General features: G+C 37.6%; 2 protein-coding genes across 2 annotated transcripts; one reads left to right on the top strand and one right to left on the bottom strand.

Moving 5' to 3' along the window:
• Positions 1–1,617: 1,617 nt before the first annotated feature.
• On the bottom strand, positions 1,618–2,604 carry LOC101526402 (olfactory receptor 11H6-like). Its single transcript, XM_004584629.2, has one exon. It carries the CDS (start codon positions 2,602–2,604, stop codon positions 1,618–1,620), a length of 987 nt encoding a protein of 328 aa, XP_004584686.2.
• Positions 2,605–12,958: 10,354 nt separating this feature from the next.
• Positions 12,959–13,927, top strand: LOC101522300 (olfactory receptor 4Q3). The gene has a single exon (XM_004584876.2). The coding sequence runs from the start codon at positions 12,980–12,982 to the stop codon at positions 13,925–13,927; it is 948 nt and encodes a 315-aa protein (XP_004584933.1). The 5' UTR covers positions 12,959–12,979.
• The last annotated feature ends 2,426 nt before the right edge of the window (positions 13,928–16,353 follow it).

Below are 16,353 nucleotides of genomic sequence, written 5' to 3'. Positions count from 1 at the left end.
TCTATGCTGTGTACCTTTTGGAAAATCTTCAGGTGTCACTAAAAATGTGTAAAACCCAGTTTGAGGGCTAATTATCTAGAATACACTGCAAATATATGTGTATAAGTTCATATACATGCATGTGATACAAGTTAGTGTTCCTGAAGATCTTACAAAGTGAGAGATGCGGTGGTGGAAGACGGGGATCCTAAAGATTGTGACCTTGTGGATGTGTGTAATCTAAGTTAATTCTTAACAGAAAACTAAAAAAAAAAAAAATTCAAGAAATAAATAGAAAACAGGGCTATAAAAAAAAAGTTCATATACATGCATGTGAATACCAAACCAAAATCAGCCAAGTTCATAGTTTGGGTTTAAATGTAGGAACAATATTCCCTATGTCCCAAGAAAAGGTAAGGTAGAAGTTATAAAAATGATTTGTCAAAAATACTAAGGGGCGACTTCCAGAGTGGGGTTCTGAGGTTTTTCATTCTGGTAAGGAATAATATATAACTCATCATTGTTCCTAATCAATTAACACCTACATATTAGGACTTATTTTAGAAACTTTGATTTTTTTATTTTAAATTTTTACTATTGGTTACATAATTGAGATGGGGGCATACCCCATGTGGGCCTCTGATTAGGATGGGGAAGATTGAGGTGTGGAGGAAGGCTTTGGTTCTTTTGCTTTCTCCAGTGTCCTCAGGGGATGGGGGTGGGGTGGAGGTTAGCTGCTTTTGCTGTTAAACTATACCAGCAGCTGGGATGGAGAGATGGTTGTTTGATGACATATTAGAGATCCTAATGAGTGGTATTGACAGTTGTGAGACATTGTTGGCTTCTTCCCATGGTCGGATGGCTGTCCAGGTCTACTTCAGTGTGTCCACAAAGCCAGACACTTGCTGCAAAGCTGGGCCAGGAAAGTTGTTATGCTTTCCATCTTCTGACATCCTCTGCTGGCTTAGGTGATCTGGTCATGTCCCCATGTGCATTTGGGCAAGCTGTCCACTGCGCAGGTATCAGCAACTGAGGTTGCCCAGTATTGATACATGCACTCCAAGTTCAGGCCACATGTTATTTTATGAACTTTCATGAAAACCTTGCCCTAATTATTCTGCAGGGTGGGGAGTATCATTCCATGTTATAGACAGCATGGAGGGACATGCCAAATTCAGTAAGTGATTCAAGGAAGAATCAAATTTCATAAACATGTTCTGATTCAAAGTCTCATATCTTTTAAAGAAATTATGATATTATTGGCATTAAACTATAGAACAAGGTTTTTCCCCTCTGTGCCATAGGTGCAATTTTGTAATTACTGAAATTTCCTCTAACACTGACATCCTCTTCTTGTACCATTCCGCAGGGAAATTTAGATATTTTATTTCTTTGTTTTCATAGATAACTTGTACATTTAATGATTAAAACATGTATTCCATTTTATGGTAATTATTTTCCTATATACCCATCTCCCCCATAAGACTGCTAATGTGAGAGAAGAGATTATCTTCTTAGTTCAGTATCCAACAAAAATGTCTAGCATAGAGGAAGCATTCAGAAATTGTTTATTGAATGAATGATTGAACTAATGTGAAAGCAACAGTGGCTATTCCACATACATCAAACTAAACTAGATTATTCCACATTCCTCCTGGGATTCCTGCCAGAAAGCTTTAAAGATGTTTTAAACTTTTCCAGAACTTTCCATAAAGCATTTTTCATTTCCTTATTTCGGAGACTGTAAATCAGGGGATTGAAGAGAGGAGTAACCATGGCATAGAACAAGGTCATGATCTTTGGCATCAGGGTTGAGTGGCTGGACCCAGGACTTACATGCATCACCATGATAGTGCCGTAGAAGAGCAGCACCACAACCAGGTGGGACCCACAGGTGGAAAAGGCCTTGTGCCGACTGGATGCTGAGGGCAACCGAAGAACAGCAAGTAGAACCAAGGCATAAGAGATGAGGATGGAAACGAAGCTCAGGAGAATAACAAGGGAGCTTAGCGTATAGCTCATGAGCTTGGATATTGGGGCAGGGGCACAGGAGAGGGTCAACAGTGGACCTGAATCACATACAAAGTGGTCAATGACATTAGGGCCACAAAAAGGCAATTGGGAGATGAGAACAACAGGCACCAGATACGAGAGAAAGCCACACACCCAACAGGAAGTCGCCATCTTGACACAATTTTGCCCAGTCATAATTGTGGCATAATGCAGAGGATTGCAGATGGCAAAGTACCGATCAAAGGCCATCGCCGAGAGAAAGAAGCACTCAGTAGAACCCATGGAGAAGAAAAAATACAGCTGGAGGAAGCAGCCGGTGAATGAGATGGTCTTGACTTCTGAAAGGAAGTTGACCAGTGTGTTTGGAACAGTGGAATTGACATACAAGATCTCTAGGAATGCAAAATTTCCCAGAAGGATGTACATGGGGGTGTGGAGATGCTGGTCCCAACACACAGCACAGATAATGGCTCCGTTTCCAATGAGAGTCAGGAGGTAGATGATGGAGAAGAGCACAAACAGGAAGACCTGAATCTCCCTGCTGCAGGGGAAGCCCAGAAGAATGAATTCACTCACTGACTCGGAGTCGGATGCTGACCCAGAGAGGTTCATTTAGCTGTGAACTGCACTGCAATGAGACATCGTCATCACAAAAGCAAATTCAAACAACTGAACATGACGTACATGAACCTATGTGATCTAGTCTTTAACTTCATGTTTTTCTCTGTGTCCTCTGGAGTCCCCCACCGCACTAAGGGGGATTCTAATAAATCACATCCCGAACATCTGTTACTACTTCTTCATTTTACTCTTTTCATCCCTTTCACATATTTTATTTTCTTTTCCCTTCTTCCCACTAATTTACTTATTCTCTCTTGGCCTGGGCAAATGGTTCTTTGAATTTCTGCCACTCAACAATTTCGTCCTTTATGAACTATTGCTGAATTCCACAGTATTTGAGATTCTTTGTTCTGCATACATCCAATGTATGTGTGTAAACTCATTATACGATGCTTTATCATAATTAGTATCCCTTTCAAATCTCTGTGGCAGTCTTTGGCAGAGCTTCAGACACGGAAAGATTGCACTTTTCAATTCCTTTTTTTCCTAATAACATAATGCAGGTCTCTTCATAGGCATAGAACATATTTGCTAAATTATCATTGAACAAAAAACTAGTTTAGTATTTCAAGACAGAAGACATGAAATATAACATTTGATAAGCAACTGACCTTTTTGTAACAAACAATACTCACATTTTATATTTCCTTCCATGCATAAGAATGTAAGCCTTTGAGAACAAAGCTCAAATGTTAATCATCTTTGATCCCTTTTTCATTTATTTAATACATTATCTTACAGTTGATATGATTTTGTAGTTGTGTGTTAAATAAATGCATCTATTTATGCCTCTGCGTGAATCTCGATACAGGTAACTCTCTACCTGGAATAGTTAATCTGTCCGCAGATTTAATAATCATACCTTGAATTTGAGAAGTGGGGACTTATGAGAGCAAATGCATGCCAAAAAGAAGAGGCGGTAGGCTAATGTGACATGACATTAAAGTAAGCAAATGTATCATTTTTACCAGGGACTGTTCTGTACTTAACATCTTAGAAATCCCTTTAGAACCAAGAAAGCATAAATGGCTAGACACCCTGTATGAAATCTTAAGACTAACTCAGCCTGTGTTAAAAATGCATTGGTCTCCTTGAATTCTACTGAGATCCATCTCTTGCTTTCAGTTGGTCCACAGAGTAACAGGAAAGAATCTCAGTATGAACCATGAAGGATATTGAGAGGACACATGAAAATACTGTCCCTGGAACAATGTCAAGGATATGCTCAAAGTTGTTTACCAGAACTGCTTGACATCTTGTGGATCATTCTGATCATCACCTGAGGCCACACTCTGGCTGCTGTAACTCACTGGGTGGAAATCCATGGCCAAGGTTCTAGGCCTGTTCTGCTCTGTTCATTTTATTTTCCTCAAGACAACTACTCTGTAGTTCTGGCACTTTTGGATCTGTAAGATTCAAAAAAATTTTTTATGCTTTTGTTTGTTCTTGTGTTCTCCTTTAAGTAATTGCTACTTTAATTCAACTTTCATTAGATGCATTGCTAGACTAAAAAGTCCACGAAGTCCTTGGAAAGGCAGAAACATAACTGAGTAAAGTCATCAGTGAGGCAGATTGGGTATTTAAGAAGAAGGTAGGGGTTGCTCTTCAAGTCTAGGTTGAGCTGATGATTTTCTAAAACTCTTAATGATCTGGTATTTGGAGATTCATCTGAAGAAGCAGAGGCATCACAAATCAGGGAAAACAGACCTGAAATAGTTCAGTCTGGCTTCCTTACTTAGGGCAAAGAAAATTTTCACCTTTCTCAAAGGCCATTCAGAATGTGGTTACCAAGGTACTTTTATTCATGTCAGAAGAGCTCTTAATTTTCTCTCTTCCAGATGTTACTCTGATTTGGCCTGGTTGTCTGCCTGAATTTGCCTATCTCATCTTGTAGCAGTATCAGAGAACCTGTTTTTGCTAGATTAAAACCTTTAGTATGATTTCCCCAGCTTTGCCACCCAGTAGTTACACAATTCTATGTGTGACTAAGTAAAAACAAAACAGAGACCTAACATTAGGTAGTTTTAAGACACATGTATGAGACACTATGAAATCAATTCATTTTTCCTGTTTCCTTAGCCTACCAGGACTTTCTAGGGTACAGTAATTTTTATCATAGCTCTAATTTTCCTTTCTATGTTCTTTTGGAACCCTATAAATGCATGTTAATATCGTTGTGTTAATATATGTTAATGTAGTGCCTAAAACAGAGGAAAGGAAATGTTCTATCCTTGTTCTACATTATCTTTTAGAGCTATTGATCATGATTGAACTCATGTTACTTCAACAGAGACATGAACTTAGAATTTTGAAAAAATATAAAGACCTACACACATTAATGCTTTATAAAAGAAATTCATTTTTACTTACCGCAGTTAATGACAAATATCACAGTCTTCTGCAGGAATCCAGAGTGCTCTTACCTGGATTTTGTACTTCAGATATTTCATCAGGAATATAACAAACAACACATTAGGATTGCCTCACTAGAAAAGAAGGTAGAAATATATGATTTTTCATACCTGGGACTTATGCTTGGGAGGAACCATAGATCAAAGTCAATTGTGTCCTTCTCCCTCTCTGTCTCAGTCTCAAATATATGGCTGTCTAGAAATTTCACTAAAAAGCAAATCCCCTTTTGTAGGATTCACTTTTCATTACCTGCAAATAGTTTCATGAGTGGAGATGGCTGAATGATGTCATCTCCAATTTCTTGTTGGCAAGAAAGGATTCCAGTGCTACCTACCCGAAAAAGCTGAAGACAAATGAAGGGTATACTGAGGATTCTGCTATTCTCTATATATTTTTGCTCAATATTTCCAAATAGTCGATTTTTATTAAATAAAAGGGAGTTTTCATCTGAGAGCTCTTATGGACAGACCAGTCTCTCAAGACTTGCCAGTACCTTTTGTGTTTAAATTCCTTAGAGAAAAAAACCTAGACAAAACAAAAAGTAGGCATGGAGAGTATACATGTAGTTCTGTCTTTCTAACTAAAAGCCAATTATCATTTGTCTTTTTTGGAACCAATGTTTCTCTAGGGAAAGGCAACAGCCATAGAGCCAGTCTCCAGACAGAGGTGGAAAATGAAGACAACAACAACAACAATATATTTGTCTTTGCTAAGGAAGAAAAGAGTTGCAGCTTAAAGGCTATGAGAGTTTTGCTTATGGTATTTAAAAATTATTTCGTATTTTTAGTTTACTATCTCCTTTTATTTGCTCTGTACTTACTGAAATGTTTTCTCTCTTGAGGTTATTGAAATTATTTCCAGAAAATCCTTCTAAGCATTTGTGTGTGTGTGTGTGTGTGTGTGTGTGTGTGTTCACAAAATGTAAGCTATCATAAGAAGTGAAGCAAACATTCATATTGGAAAAATAGCTCCTTTGACATGTCCTGTACATATTTCTTCAGGCTCTTACCATCTAAATATGTTTTTAGAGAACTTCTGGAGTCCAGTGTAGTGATAAAGAATACCATATTCAGCTCATGAATTTCCCATTCTATTTGGAAATGAGAATGTGAGCAAAAATCAAGTGGCATGTAATGCATGCATGTATTCAAAGAGGGCAATAGGGCAGTGCTCAGACTTAGAACCACACTACGTATGTTGTGGTTGGGAATGAAGATCAAACACTGCAGTGAACAGGAGACAAGATGCACTTTCCCTTTCCATATTAACACAATATATTGTAGTCATTTCATCAGTAAGCAACTTTTAGTTTCTATTCTGATCCCAAGTAGAAATATTAGTAAATTTTTTCCAACACTTTTTTGGTTTTTTTCTTTGTGTTATAGGTGTTTTTATTCACATCAAATTTAATTTTATTTTACAAATAGAAAATTCACTGAAATTTCCCTCATCATTTCAAGACAATGGGTGCGTTGTACATGTCAAAACAATGCCTACCAAGTGTGGCTTGCAGGACCCATATTTACACATGGTATGGAAAGTTACAGTTTGGTAGGCTAAAGACCTTAGAAAATGCGGGGGATATTTTAGAAAAAGGAATTTGTTTGCACTTAAAGTTATTGCAGCAAGATTAAACATGTATATATGAATATATATGAATATATATGAGTATATATGAATATATATGAATATAATATATGAATATATATATATATGAACTTTTTAGACTCCTAGCTGCTGAATGCATGAATGAAAACAATAAGGCACCTCAAAAATTATGGCGGTTATAGAAGGTACAACCAGATTACTTACATGAGCTTCAGATGGTGGCAATTTTTCCGATCTCAATGACTGATTGCAATTCGATGTTTACATAAAAAGAGATTTGTGGGCCCAGCATGGTAGCCTAGTGGCTAAAGTCCTGGCCTTGAATGTGGCTGGATCCCATATAGGTGCTGGTTCATATTCTGGCTGCTCCACTTCTCTTCCAGCTCCCTGGCCTTAGAGGACAGTAGAGGATGGACCAAAGCTTTAGGACCATGCACCCACATTGGAGACCTGGAGGAAGCTCCTGGCTCCTGACTTTGGATTGGCTCAGTTCTGGCTGTTGCGGCCACTTGGAGAGTGACCCAGTGGACAGAATATGTTTCTCTCTGTCTCTCCTTCTCTCTGTAAATCTGACTTTCCAATAAAAATTAATATATCTTAAGCAAGAGAGATCTGCATGGGTTATTGGACACCTCTTGTTAACATGCATAAATAACTCAAGGCAAATAAAATTAAAATGAAATGAAACAAATGGTTTTGTGATTTGAAATGTCTCTGGAGGCTATGAGTATTTACTATAGCTTTTTAAAAAAACAATTTAAGAAAAATTATTCAAAAATTTCGAGTGAGGCCAAGCAGTGACTGTGTGACCACTCGATGTTACGTTAAAACATTGTCTAGTAAGTCCACATAAGGATCACATACTCTAAAGAGATGTAAGTTTGTTTCATTTGTTATTTACTGTATTGCTATTTAATATTTATAGGATTTCATGCATTGTGCAACTATGTATAGTTAGATGTTATGGAACATTGTCTAATTCTGTTTTTTACTATGTTAATAGAGACCACCCCAAAAGGTAAGATTGCATTGTTGTTTAAAAAAATGAAATAAATTGTATTTAACATAAATCTATTCATTTTACTTTTTGTGATCTGATTATATAAAACAATTCTTGTGCTATCTTCTAAATGGGTTTTCATATCTTGTCTCTCATTAATGAATCAACACAATTTAATGTGTAATCATCATTGATTTGAGAAATAATCTTATGACATTTACATTTTATGACAGGAAAAATTCCCCAAAATAAAAATGTGTGGTGACCAATAGGTGCCAGGAAATAAGCCACTGAACATTTCATGCAAAGATCCAGATGTCGCTTCAAGGAATCATAGCATCTTCATGGGCCTTCGTCTCAGCCACACTCCCTGAAAAAACCTGAAGGGTAAATACCAAGTTATCTCTCTGTCATGAACAGGCTAGAGAAAAGGTGATGTGTGCAGTGCCAAGTCCATGACTGACTCTAAGTAAGTGAAAAGGGTGAACTTTTTAAACAAGTCAGCAATTCCGTTTTCCAATTCTTCAGGTTCCCAGGTCTGCTTTCAAGAAAAAACTGAGATCTGGGCAGCTCAACCAACAGCCTGGGGAATCCCAGGGCTCATTAGGCTGAGCGATGATGGAAGGACCACAAAAACCTCAAATGCACCCAGAGCCCAAGGGACAGGACAGCTTTCCAATCCGTACAGCCAGCCAGCCCTCAACCAGGGTTTGGCTTAAAAGGAAGTAGCTAAGGCCTCAACTGGAAAACCCTGATGGTCATCCGGGTTTGTTCAATTTGTTATCCTGGGACTCTTAAGAGGTGGCTTGTGGCCTGAATAACAGAACAGCATATTCCTTAACTGAAACCACATAACTCCTGGTAAATGGTGATGTAAGTTTCTCACTTATGCTTATTCAAAGCTCTGAGACTCAACCTGCTCCAACTGCTGTCTCTGATACCATGTTTATCATTACTTTTCTGTTTTTCTATACACTCTGCTGCTAAGAGATCATTTGAGTTTTGTTGTTCTAGGTTCATATACTGAGAAACATTCACAGAAGAATGAAATTCCTTTAGCTTCATAGAATTTTAGGCATGGTGGTGTCTTGGAAACTAGTCAAGAGTTTTGGATAACATGCACAAATTTTATGTAACTGAAGGCATTGGATTCATGGCAACATTGTTTTAGCACTAGAAATCTACCACAGTCTCAATCATTTCAGTTTCTTTTTGATCATCTCCTCTTCTACTCTTAAAAATTCAATTTAAAATATAATTTGAAATATAATTTCAAACAAGATGAAAAGATGAATACAGGGAAAAATCATGGTTTTTGCAATAGAAATGCCATATCCCACCAATTTACTCATTTCATGGTATTTGATAAGTTAGAAAATACAGATGCCTGAAGAAGGATTTTACATGGCGTTTAAACTACAGGTAACAAATAATTTTCCATTCTTCTTCCAATAATGCTTTTAGTTGAGTAAAAAAACCCAGATAAAACAGAAGAAAAATATATCATGCTTTATATGTACTTAAAAATACAAGTCCCATAAGAAAAACCTTACTCTCTTTCTTGATGTTTTCCTCAACGTCTTGTCTTGTTCCCTTTTTTAGAAAGTCTCCTTGTTGCCAATAAGTAGCCTTCCCTGTCTGAAAAGCTTGCTTTGTCCTTTCTCCACACAGCAGGCCCCTTTCACATTTTTATTTCTCAAGAAGCATTCTGAATTTCCCATTAAACATTCTGATTTCTGATTAAACGTTCTCAATTTCTTCCAGGATGTTTTTGTTGATTCTTGTAAATTCTTAGGTCACCTTTGGGATAAGAATTGAGACACCTGGTAGGGCCTGAGTTTGCTGCTTCCATTGCTCGTGCAGGGATTTGGCCAATGAAATGATGTGCAAAAGGAAGCGGTTTTGATGGCAGACATTCCTTGACACTGATGCATACAGCGTTCTGTCTAGTCTCCGCAGAATAGTAACAGCTACTCATAGGTTGATTTTCTCACTCTGGCTGGAGAAAACAGAGACAGACACCAGAGAATGTTGCTGTCAGTCACGACAATTTTATTGGTACCAAAACTGGTCTTCCCATTTTGATTGTTATATTTTCATATTATATGAAGCAGGAAATTTTTACTAAAAATGGTGAGGAAACTGGATACTAACCCCAGGTTTGGTTAAAAATCAGATAACAAGATTATCTTTTTTGGTCTTATGTAAGTTATACTTAGTGAAGTAAGTCACTCCTCAAAGACAAATGTCACATGCTTTTTCCTGGTTTGTGATGACTAATATACAGAGTTCAAAAATGTAATGTCTGTGGGCAAAATAATGTTTTGATATTTGAGTAGACCTTGTATATTACTACTGAGGAACAGTTGTTTTTCTACTTCCTACTTGCCAACCTCTATTTAGTCAAGGGTTAAGCTTGAGATTATAAAGAAAATTGAAGTATCTCATTGTAAAAGTGAAAAAGAAAAGTAAGAAAGCAAGCAGGGAAGTTGAGTGTCAGGGAGGGTAGAAGTGGAAGTATCATTATGCTCTTGAAACTGTGTTAAAACACTTGGAATTTTTCTCTTTTTATAAATAAAAGATTCGAAAGAGATTTTGACATTGATATAATTAGTCAACACACTATTATAGTAATTGCCTAAAAACTGTCCACCATATTTATAGTGCTGAAATTCCCTGATATTAAATATTGTTTTAAAGAAATAAGTGAAGTACATATTCATAGCAGCCAAAGTTTGGAATAAAACAAGGTGTTCATTATTAGATGGATGGATAAAAAATTAAAATATAAATACACACTGAAATATTATTCAGCTTTAAAAAAGAATGAAATTCTACCATTTGCAGCTAAGTGGACTCAACTGGAGGACATCCTGTTGAGTGAAAGAACCAGACCCAGCAAGACAAGCACTGCATGTTCTGCCTTGCATGTGGAAGCTGAAACTTATAAAAAAAACAGGCCAAAAAAAGTAAAAACAAAGAAATGTTTGGACATATCAGTACTGCTACAAATATAATTTTTAAAAATTTTGTTTCTTTCCTTTGTTAAACCAGTATTTAAAGAATATCATTGTACTATAGTTTTAATGATTTTTATAATTTATCGTATAATCTTCATTTTTCCATTCTACTACTGTTGATAGCCATTGTCTGTATTCCCATTAAAAAGGAAATAGGTGAAATAGATAATAAACTAGAGCTTAAATTAGTTGTTATAATTTAGGTTATATTTTACATAATTTTATTCAATCTGCTCATTTGAATCATTTAATTTTAATTATTCATACTTCAGTGCTTGTTTCTCTGCATCTGTTCTGTGGCAATCGTAAATGAACAATATGCTTTTCCAGATATTCTGCTTTCATGTTGAAGGATTATAATATTATTCATGTGGATTATTTTGCAAGACCCCATGTAGAGTCTGAAATTGTGGATTAGTATTAACCTCTCTCCATGCTATGTTGTTTTTCCCATGCATTCACAGTACATAAACTTTTGTAGTTTGATTTATTAATTAGATATAGTACGTAGCTAATGATAATAACCAATAAGCAAGAACAATCAATTTCGATGTTATGTAACAGAGTCTCTACCTCTCAAAATGTTTTACGGTACTGTAATGTACTCATTCTTTTTTCTATTGTGAGATCTGACAGCATCTATGTGATAAGGTGAAGTGAGGTGAATGATGCACCATTAGGCTACAACACAAGAGCTCCTTCAGTGTAGGCAATGTGTTACCCTGACAGGCAGTCTGATAGTGGAGATGGCCTAAGGGTAAGCAGTGTGTGTGGCTCACATGGTGAGGATACCCTGGCTGAAGAGGTGGCTCACTTCCCGGGGACAACAGACAGGATGCTGTCATTCTGGCAACTTAAAATCCAATAATTGCTTATTTGTGGAGTTTTCTATTTGATCATTGGTAAGTGGGACTGCAGAAAGTTAAATTTATAAAGAAAAGGAGGTCTAATGTAATCACATTGTTTCTCAGTCATGTTCTAAATCTAAGTGACAACGGTGTTGTCAGTGTTTTTTTTTTTTTTTTTTTTTGCCTCTGGTTTTTATAGACCTCTTTCTTACCTTTTCTTAATTTTGATTTTTCTTTATCAGACTTTTCTTTATCAAATGTTTCTTTATCAGACATTTATATGATATTTGAAATTATATCAGTATGTTTAACCACATCTTGATCCCCCATCAGCTAGGTATTTTAGATAGCTGGAAGGACACCAGAATGCCATCTTTTTATGAAAATGTGTAATACTGGTTATATGCAAAGAAAACTGAAAATTTGTAATATATCAGATCTTGCATAAGACTGTGCATAGGATAGAAAATGATAACCTTTCATATATTTTATTTTGTTTAATTCTCCAATTTATTCCAGAAAGTGAAGGAATTACTTCCATCAATTATAGCATTATAGAGTTAAATGCCCTGGCCCTGCAAGAAGAAAAAAGGATGATCATAAATTTAGTGATAGAGGAATAGAAAAGTTATTTCAACCCTAAACCTAGTTTCCACTCACTTACCTTGAGATAAAATCTTAGTAAAAGATTCTTTATCTTTAAAGATGATTCTTTTTTGGACTGGGATTGTGGTCCAGTGGGTAAGGCTGCTGCCTATAATGTTGTGGGCACTAGTTTGAGTTCTGGCTGCTCTATCCAGCTCCCAGTTAATGTGCCTGGAAAAGCAGTGGAATGTGGCCCAAGTCCTCAGGTCCCCTGAATGCATGTGAGAGACCCAGTGAAGTTCCTGAGTTTTGGCTTTGTCCTGGACCAGCCTTGGCCATTGCAGCCTTTTAAGGAGTCAACCAGCAGGTGGAAGTCCTCTTTCTTTGACTTTCTTTCTCTCTCTCTCTCTGTAAATCTCGCTTTTAGGTAAGTGTAACAAATATAAAAATAAAACAGTGAAAAATCCAATCGTGGAAATACTATCATCATGGAATAATCAAAGAATAAAGACCCAGAGCTATTTTATATCCTCTGAGACCACATGCTAAGTAGCATAGCTGATCATTGTGTACCTCCTTCCAGAATTCTTGTCCTTAAGTGTGTTCTGTTCAAACAATAGAATGAACAGACTCTGAACACCTCATGCTATGAATGCAACTTAAAAGCATTACAGTAATAAAAGTTGGAAGAAGTCCTAAGGTTCTTTGTTCTAAGAGTATAGGAGCATATATTTGTTAGTTCAGAGTTTTATTGAATTATTTTACTTGTGGCATATGATTCTATATACACAGGGCTCACAACAATAATACACATACTTTTTTTTTGTCGAACATATATTTTTTCTTCTGATTTAATGATTTTTTTCTCTAGGTCACTTGGTATTCTTGGCCTGATGAAAAAAGAAAATGATTCTATGGCAACGGAATTTGTGCTCCTAGGCCTATCATCGTCCTGGGAAATCCAGCTGTTTCTTTTCTTAGTGTTTCTGCTGCTTTACATGGCTGTTGTCTTTGGAAACCTCTTGATAGTGGTAACTGTACGAGTTGATGCTCAGCTGCTGCAGTCTCCTATGTACTATTTTTTGGGGCATCTCTCCTTCATTGACCTGTGTCTGAGTTGTGTTACTGTGCCTAAAATGCTGGGCGATTTCCTAGAGCAGGGCAAGACCATTTCTTATTCAGGATGCCTGGCCCAGATCTACTTCCTCCACTTTCTGGGAGCCAGTGAGATGCTTTTGTTGACAGTCATGGCCTACGATAGGTATGTTGCCATCTGTAATCCTCTGCACTACCTGACTGTCATGAATCGCCAGCTTTGCTTTCAATTAGTTTTTGCTTGCTGGTGTGTGGGGTTCATTCATTCTATCACGCAGGTCATATTGGTTATCCGTCTGCCTTTCTGTGGCCCCAATGAACTGGACAACTTCTATTGTGATGTTCCCCAGGTCATCAAACTGGCCTGTGTGGACACCTTTGTGGTAGAGGTGCTTATGGTCTCCAACAGTGGTCTGCTTTCCCTCATCTGCTTCTTGGTCTTGCTGTTCTCTTATGCCATCATCCTGATCCACTTGAGAACTCACTTCCGCCATTGCCAGAGCAAGGCTCTCTCTACTTGTGCCTCCCACCTAACAGTGGTCAGCTTGATCTTTGTGCCATGTGTTTTCATCTACCTGAGGCCTTTCTGCAGCTTTTCTGTGGATAAGGTATTCTCTGTGTTTTACACAGTGATCACACCTATGTTGAATCCCCTCATTTACACACTCAGAAATGCTGATATGAAGACATCTATGAAGAAGCTGAGAAAAAAATATATGGTCTCATGTTGCCTTGTTACAATATGAGAAGGAAGAAAGAACTTAGAGAATACACCTCCCTGGAGCACTCTTAACTCATCCTACACATGGGCATATGCATGAAAATCATTGGTTGACCTGAGTGTAAAAATTACTCTTGATTATAGTTGCGAGACAGACACAGGTCGCCCTTAACTTTCCTGGAGGGAGCTCAGGAGCATTCAGTGGCTCCCGTTCAATAACAGGAATGCATTGAGTGCTGACATTAGGGGACACTTTGAGAAATCAACTTTTCTGTCTTGTAAGGAATCTTGCTTTATTTCATTTGCTTCAGTTTTTAATTACAAACAAATGAAAGGTGTGCCATAGCGTTTTGTGTCATGCTTCTCTAAGACGCAACAAGTTCCTGGTTTCAGAAAGTGCACTCAGGTTTCAGCAGAATCTCTTCCTTGCTGTGTGAATTCCTTTCATTCTATCACTAACTAAGCCTGAAGGCAGTACCAAGTGGCTTCCATGTTGGTTTATCTGGGAACCGTGCTCCCATGGTGTGCCATTTTAAAAAAATATTTACTTATTTTATTTTTATTGGAAAGTCAGATTTACCGAGAGAAGGAGAGACAGATCTTCCATCTGCTGGTTCACTTCAAGTGACCGCAATGGAGTGGGACTTATCCAAAACCAGGAGCCAGAAGTTCTTCTGGGTCCCCCATGCAGGTGCAGGGTCCCAAGGTCTTAGGCCATTCTCTACAGCCTTCCCAGGCCATAAGCAGGGAGCTGGATGGGAAGTGGAGCAGCTGGGATATGAACCGGCACCCTTATGGGATCCTGGCACATGCAAGGCAAGGACTTTAGCCACTAGGCTACCAAGACTGTCCCCCGTATGCCAAATTTTACAAATGTAGTTGGATGACTCATTTAAATGAAAGTCTCTGCGTGGGATCGAGGGAGTTTGCAAGTGCTGGGTGATAGAGCTTGCTAACACTGTATGGTAGAGGCTTATCTAGAGTAAGCATCTAATTTCAGCATGAGTCTTTCTTTGAATGGAATTACAGTGGGTGAGTCAACTAGCTTCAAATGATCATTTTAAGATCTCTGAGCTTTAAAGGTGAAGAGGAAGAAATGGGCTGTCATTTAAAGCACTCATTCACTTTGTTCTCGCTCCAGAGGTGAGCATAGTTATTCCCCCAAGTCTCAAACAAGTGCTGAGAAACAGCTGATATTCTGTAGCTTATTTTTTTGTAATTGAAGTCAGCGTTAAGTGAATTGCCCAAGATCTCTTTAAAAAGTGCAATCAACAAGCAAATTAGTAATTCCTGAAAATGTGCTAAGATTTAGATAATTAGGCTCTTTTATTTCTTCTTCAGGACTATTTGTCTCAACTAGATGGAAAAAGAAAAAAGGTTGTAGTATTTTTATATTTGCTAACTTTATTTCCTTACCAGTTGCTACAGAGCAGCTTTTGTGGCTCCTTAGCTGAAAGACAACTAAACAAAAAAGTCTAAAACTGCATCTAGTGCTAAGATGTGCTGTGTTAGCTACAATACTCTAATTGTGTAAGAGCTTTATATATATTGGAATAAAGAATGGATTTTTCACTTAATGTTGGGGCTTAATGTCTGCGTTGCCACATACTGGTGCAAAATTGAAGCAGTCTGAGAATTTTCTGTTGGAAATGGATCTCCAGTAATAACAAGAGCATCTCAATGTTGCTAGCTAGCTTTACAGCTTAGATATATGAGTGCCTACAGATACTTGTGCCGAATCTCCTTTTTCTCAGTTCTTGTGGCCCTTTAGGCTACTAAAATAATTAAAAGGAAGCAAGGAGAAATTTTATTTATGAAAGCATGGGAGAATTACTGATCTACTTATTTTATTAAATTAAAAAAATGTTTCGGATGGGGAGAGAGGAAGAAAATGAGAGGAAAAGAAAGAGAAACCTCCATCCACTGGACAGCCACATGAATATGTAAAAAATCTAGATGTGGGCCAGGCAGGATTTAAGAACCCAGAATTCAACTCAAATCTCCCAAGTGGGTGGCATGAATCAACTACTTGAGCCATAGTTGCTGTGTGTTAGCACATTAGCAGGAAGCTGGATCAGAGACAGAGCTGGAACTTAAACTTTGAGGACCTGATGTGAGAAGTTAACATCCCAAGCAGCTGTAACAGAGCCATCACACCAAACAGGAACTCCTGACTTCATCATGGAAACTAAGGCTGTGCACATTTAGTAACGCTGCTTTCCCAGGCATATTAACTGAGAGCAGGATCAGAACTCAAACTGGTGTCATATGATGCTGACATCACATGAGCTATGCCACAGCATCAGGTCCAAGTGTCTTGGCTTAAGAGCCCTAGAATTTAGAAGGCATCATTAAATAAAAATCATCATGCTATCGCACTTACTCCATTTGTAAAGCATATTCTGAAGACTTCTGTACCAAATATTTACACTGATGTTGACTTTTAATATT

Source organism: Ochotona princeps, chromosome 6, assembly GCF_030435755.1.
Source record: "Ochotona princeps isolate mOchPri1 chromosome 6, mOchPri1.hap1, whole genome shotgun sequence".
Classification (NCBI taxonomy): domain Eukaryota; kingdom Metazoa; phylum Chordata; class Mammalia; order Lagomorpha; family Ochotonidae; genus Ochotona; species Ochotona princeps.
The sequence above is the reverse complement of the archived record's forward strand: the minus strand, read 5'-3'. Positions and strand labels throughout refer to the sequence as shown.

Coding starts and splice junctions, on each gene's coding strand:
- LOC101526402 (XM_004584629.2), bottom strand. CDS start 2,604: ATGAACCTCTCTGGGTCAGCATCCGACTCCGAGTCAGTGAGTGAATTC.
- LOC101522300 (XM_004584876.2), top strand. CDS start 12,980: ATGAAAAAAGAAAATGATTCTATGGCAACGGAATTTGTGCTCCTAGGC.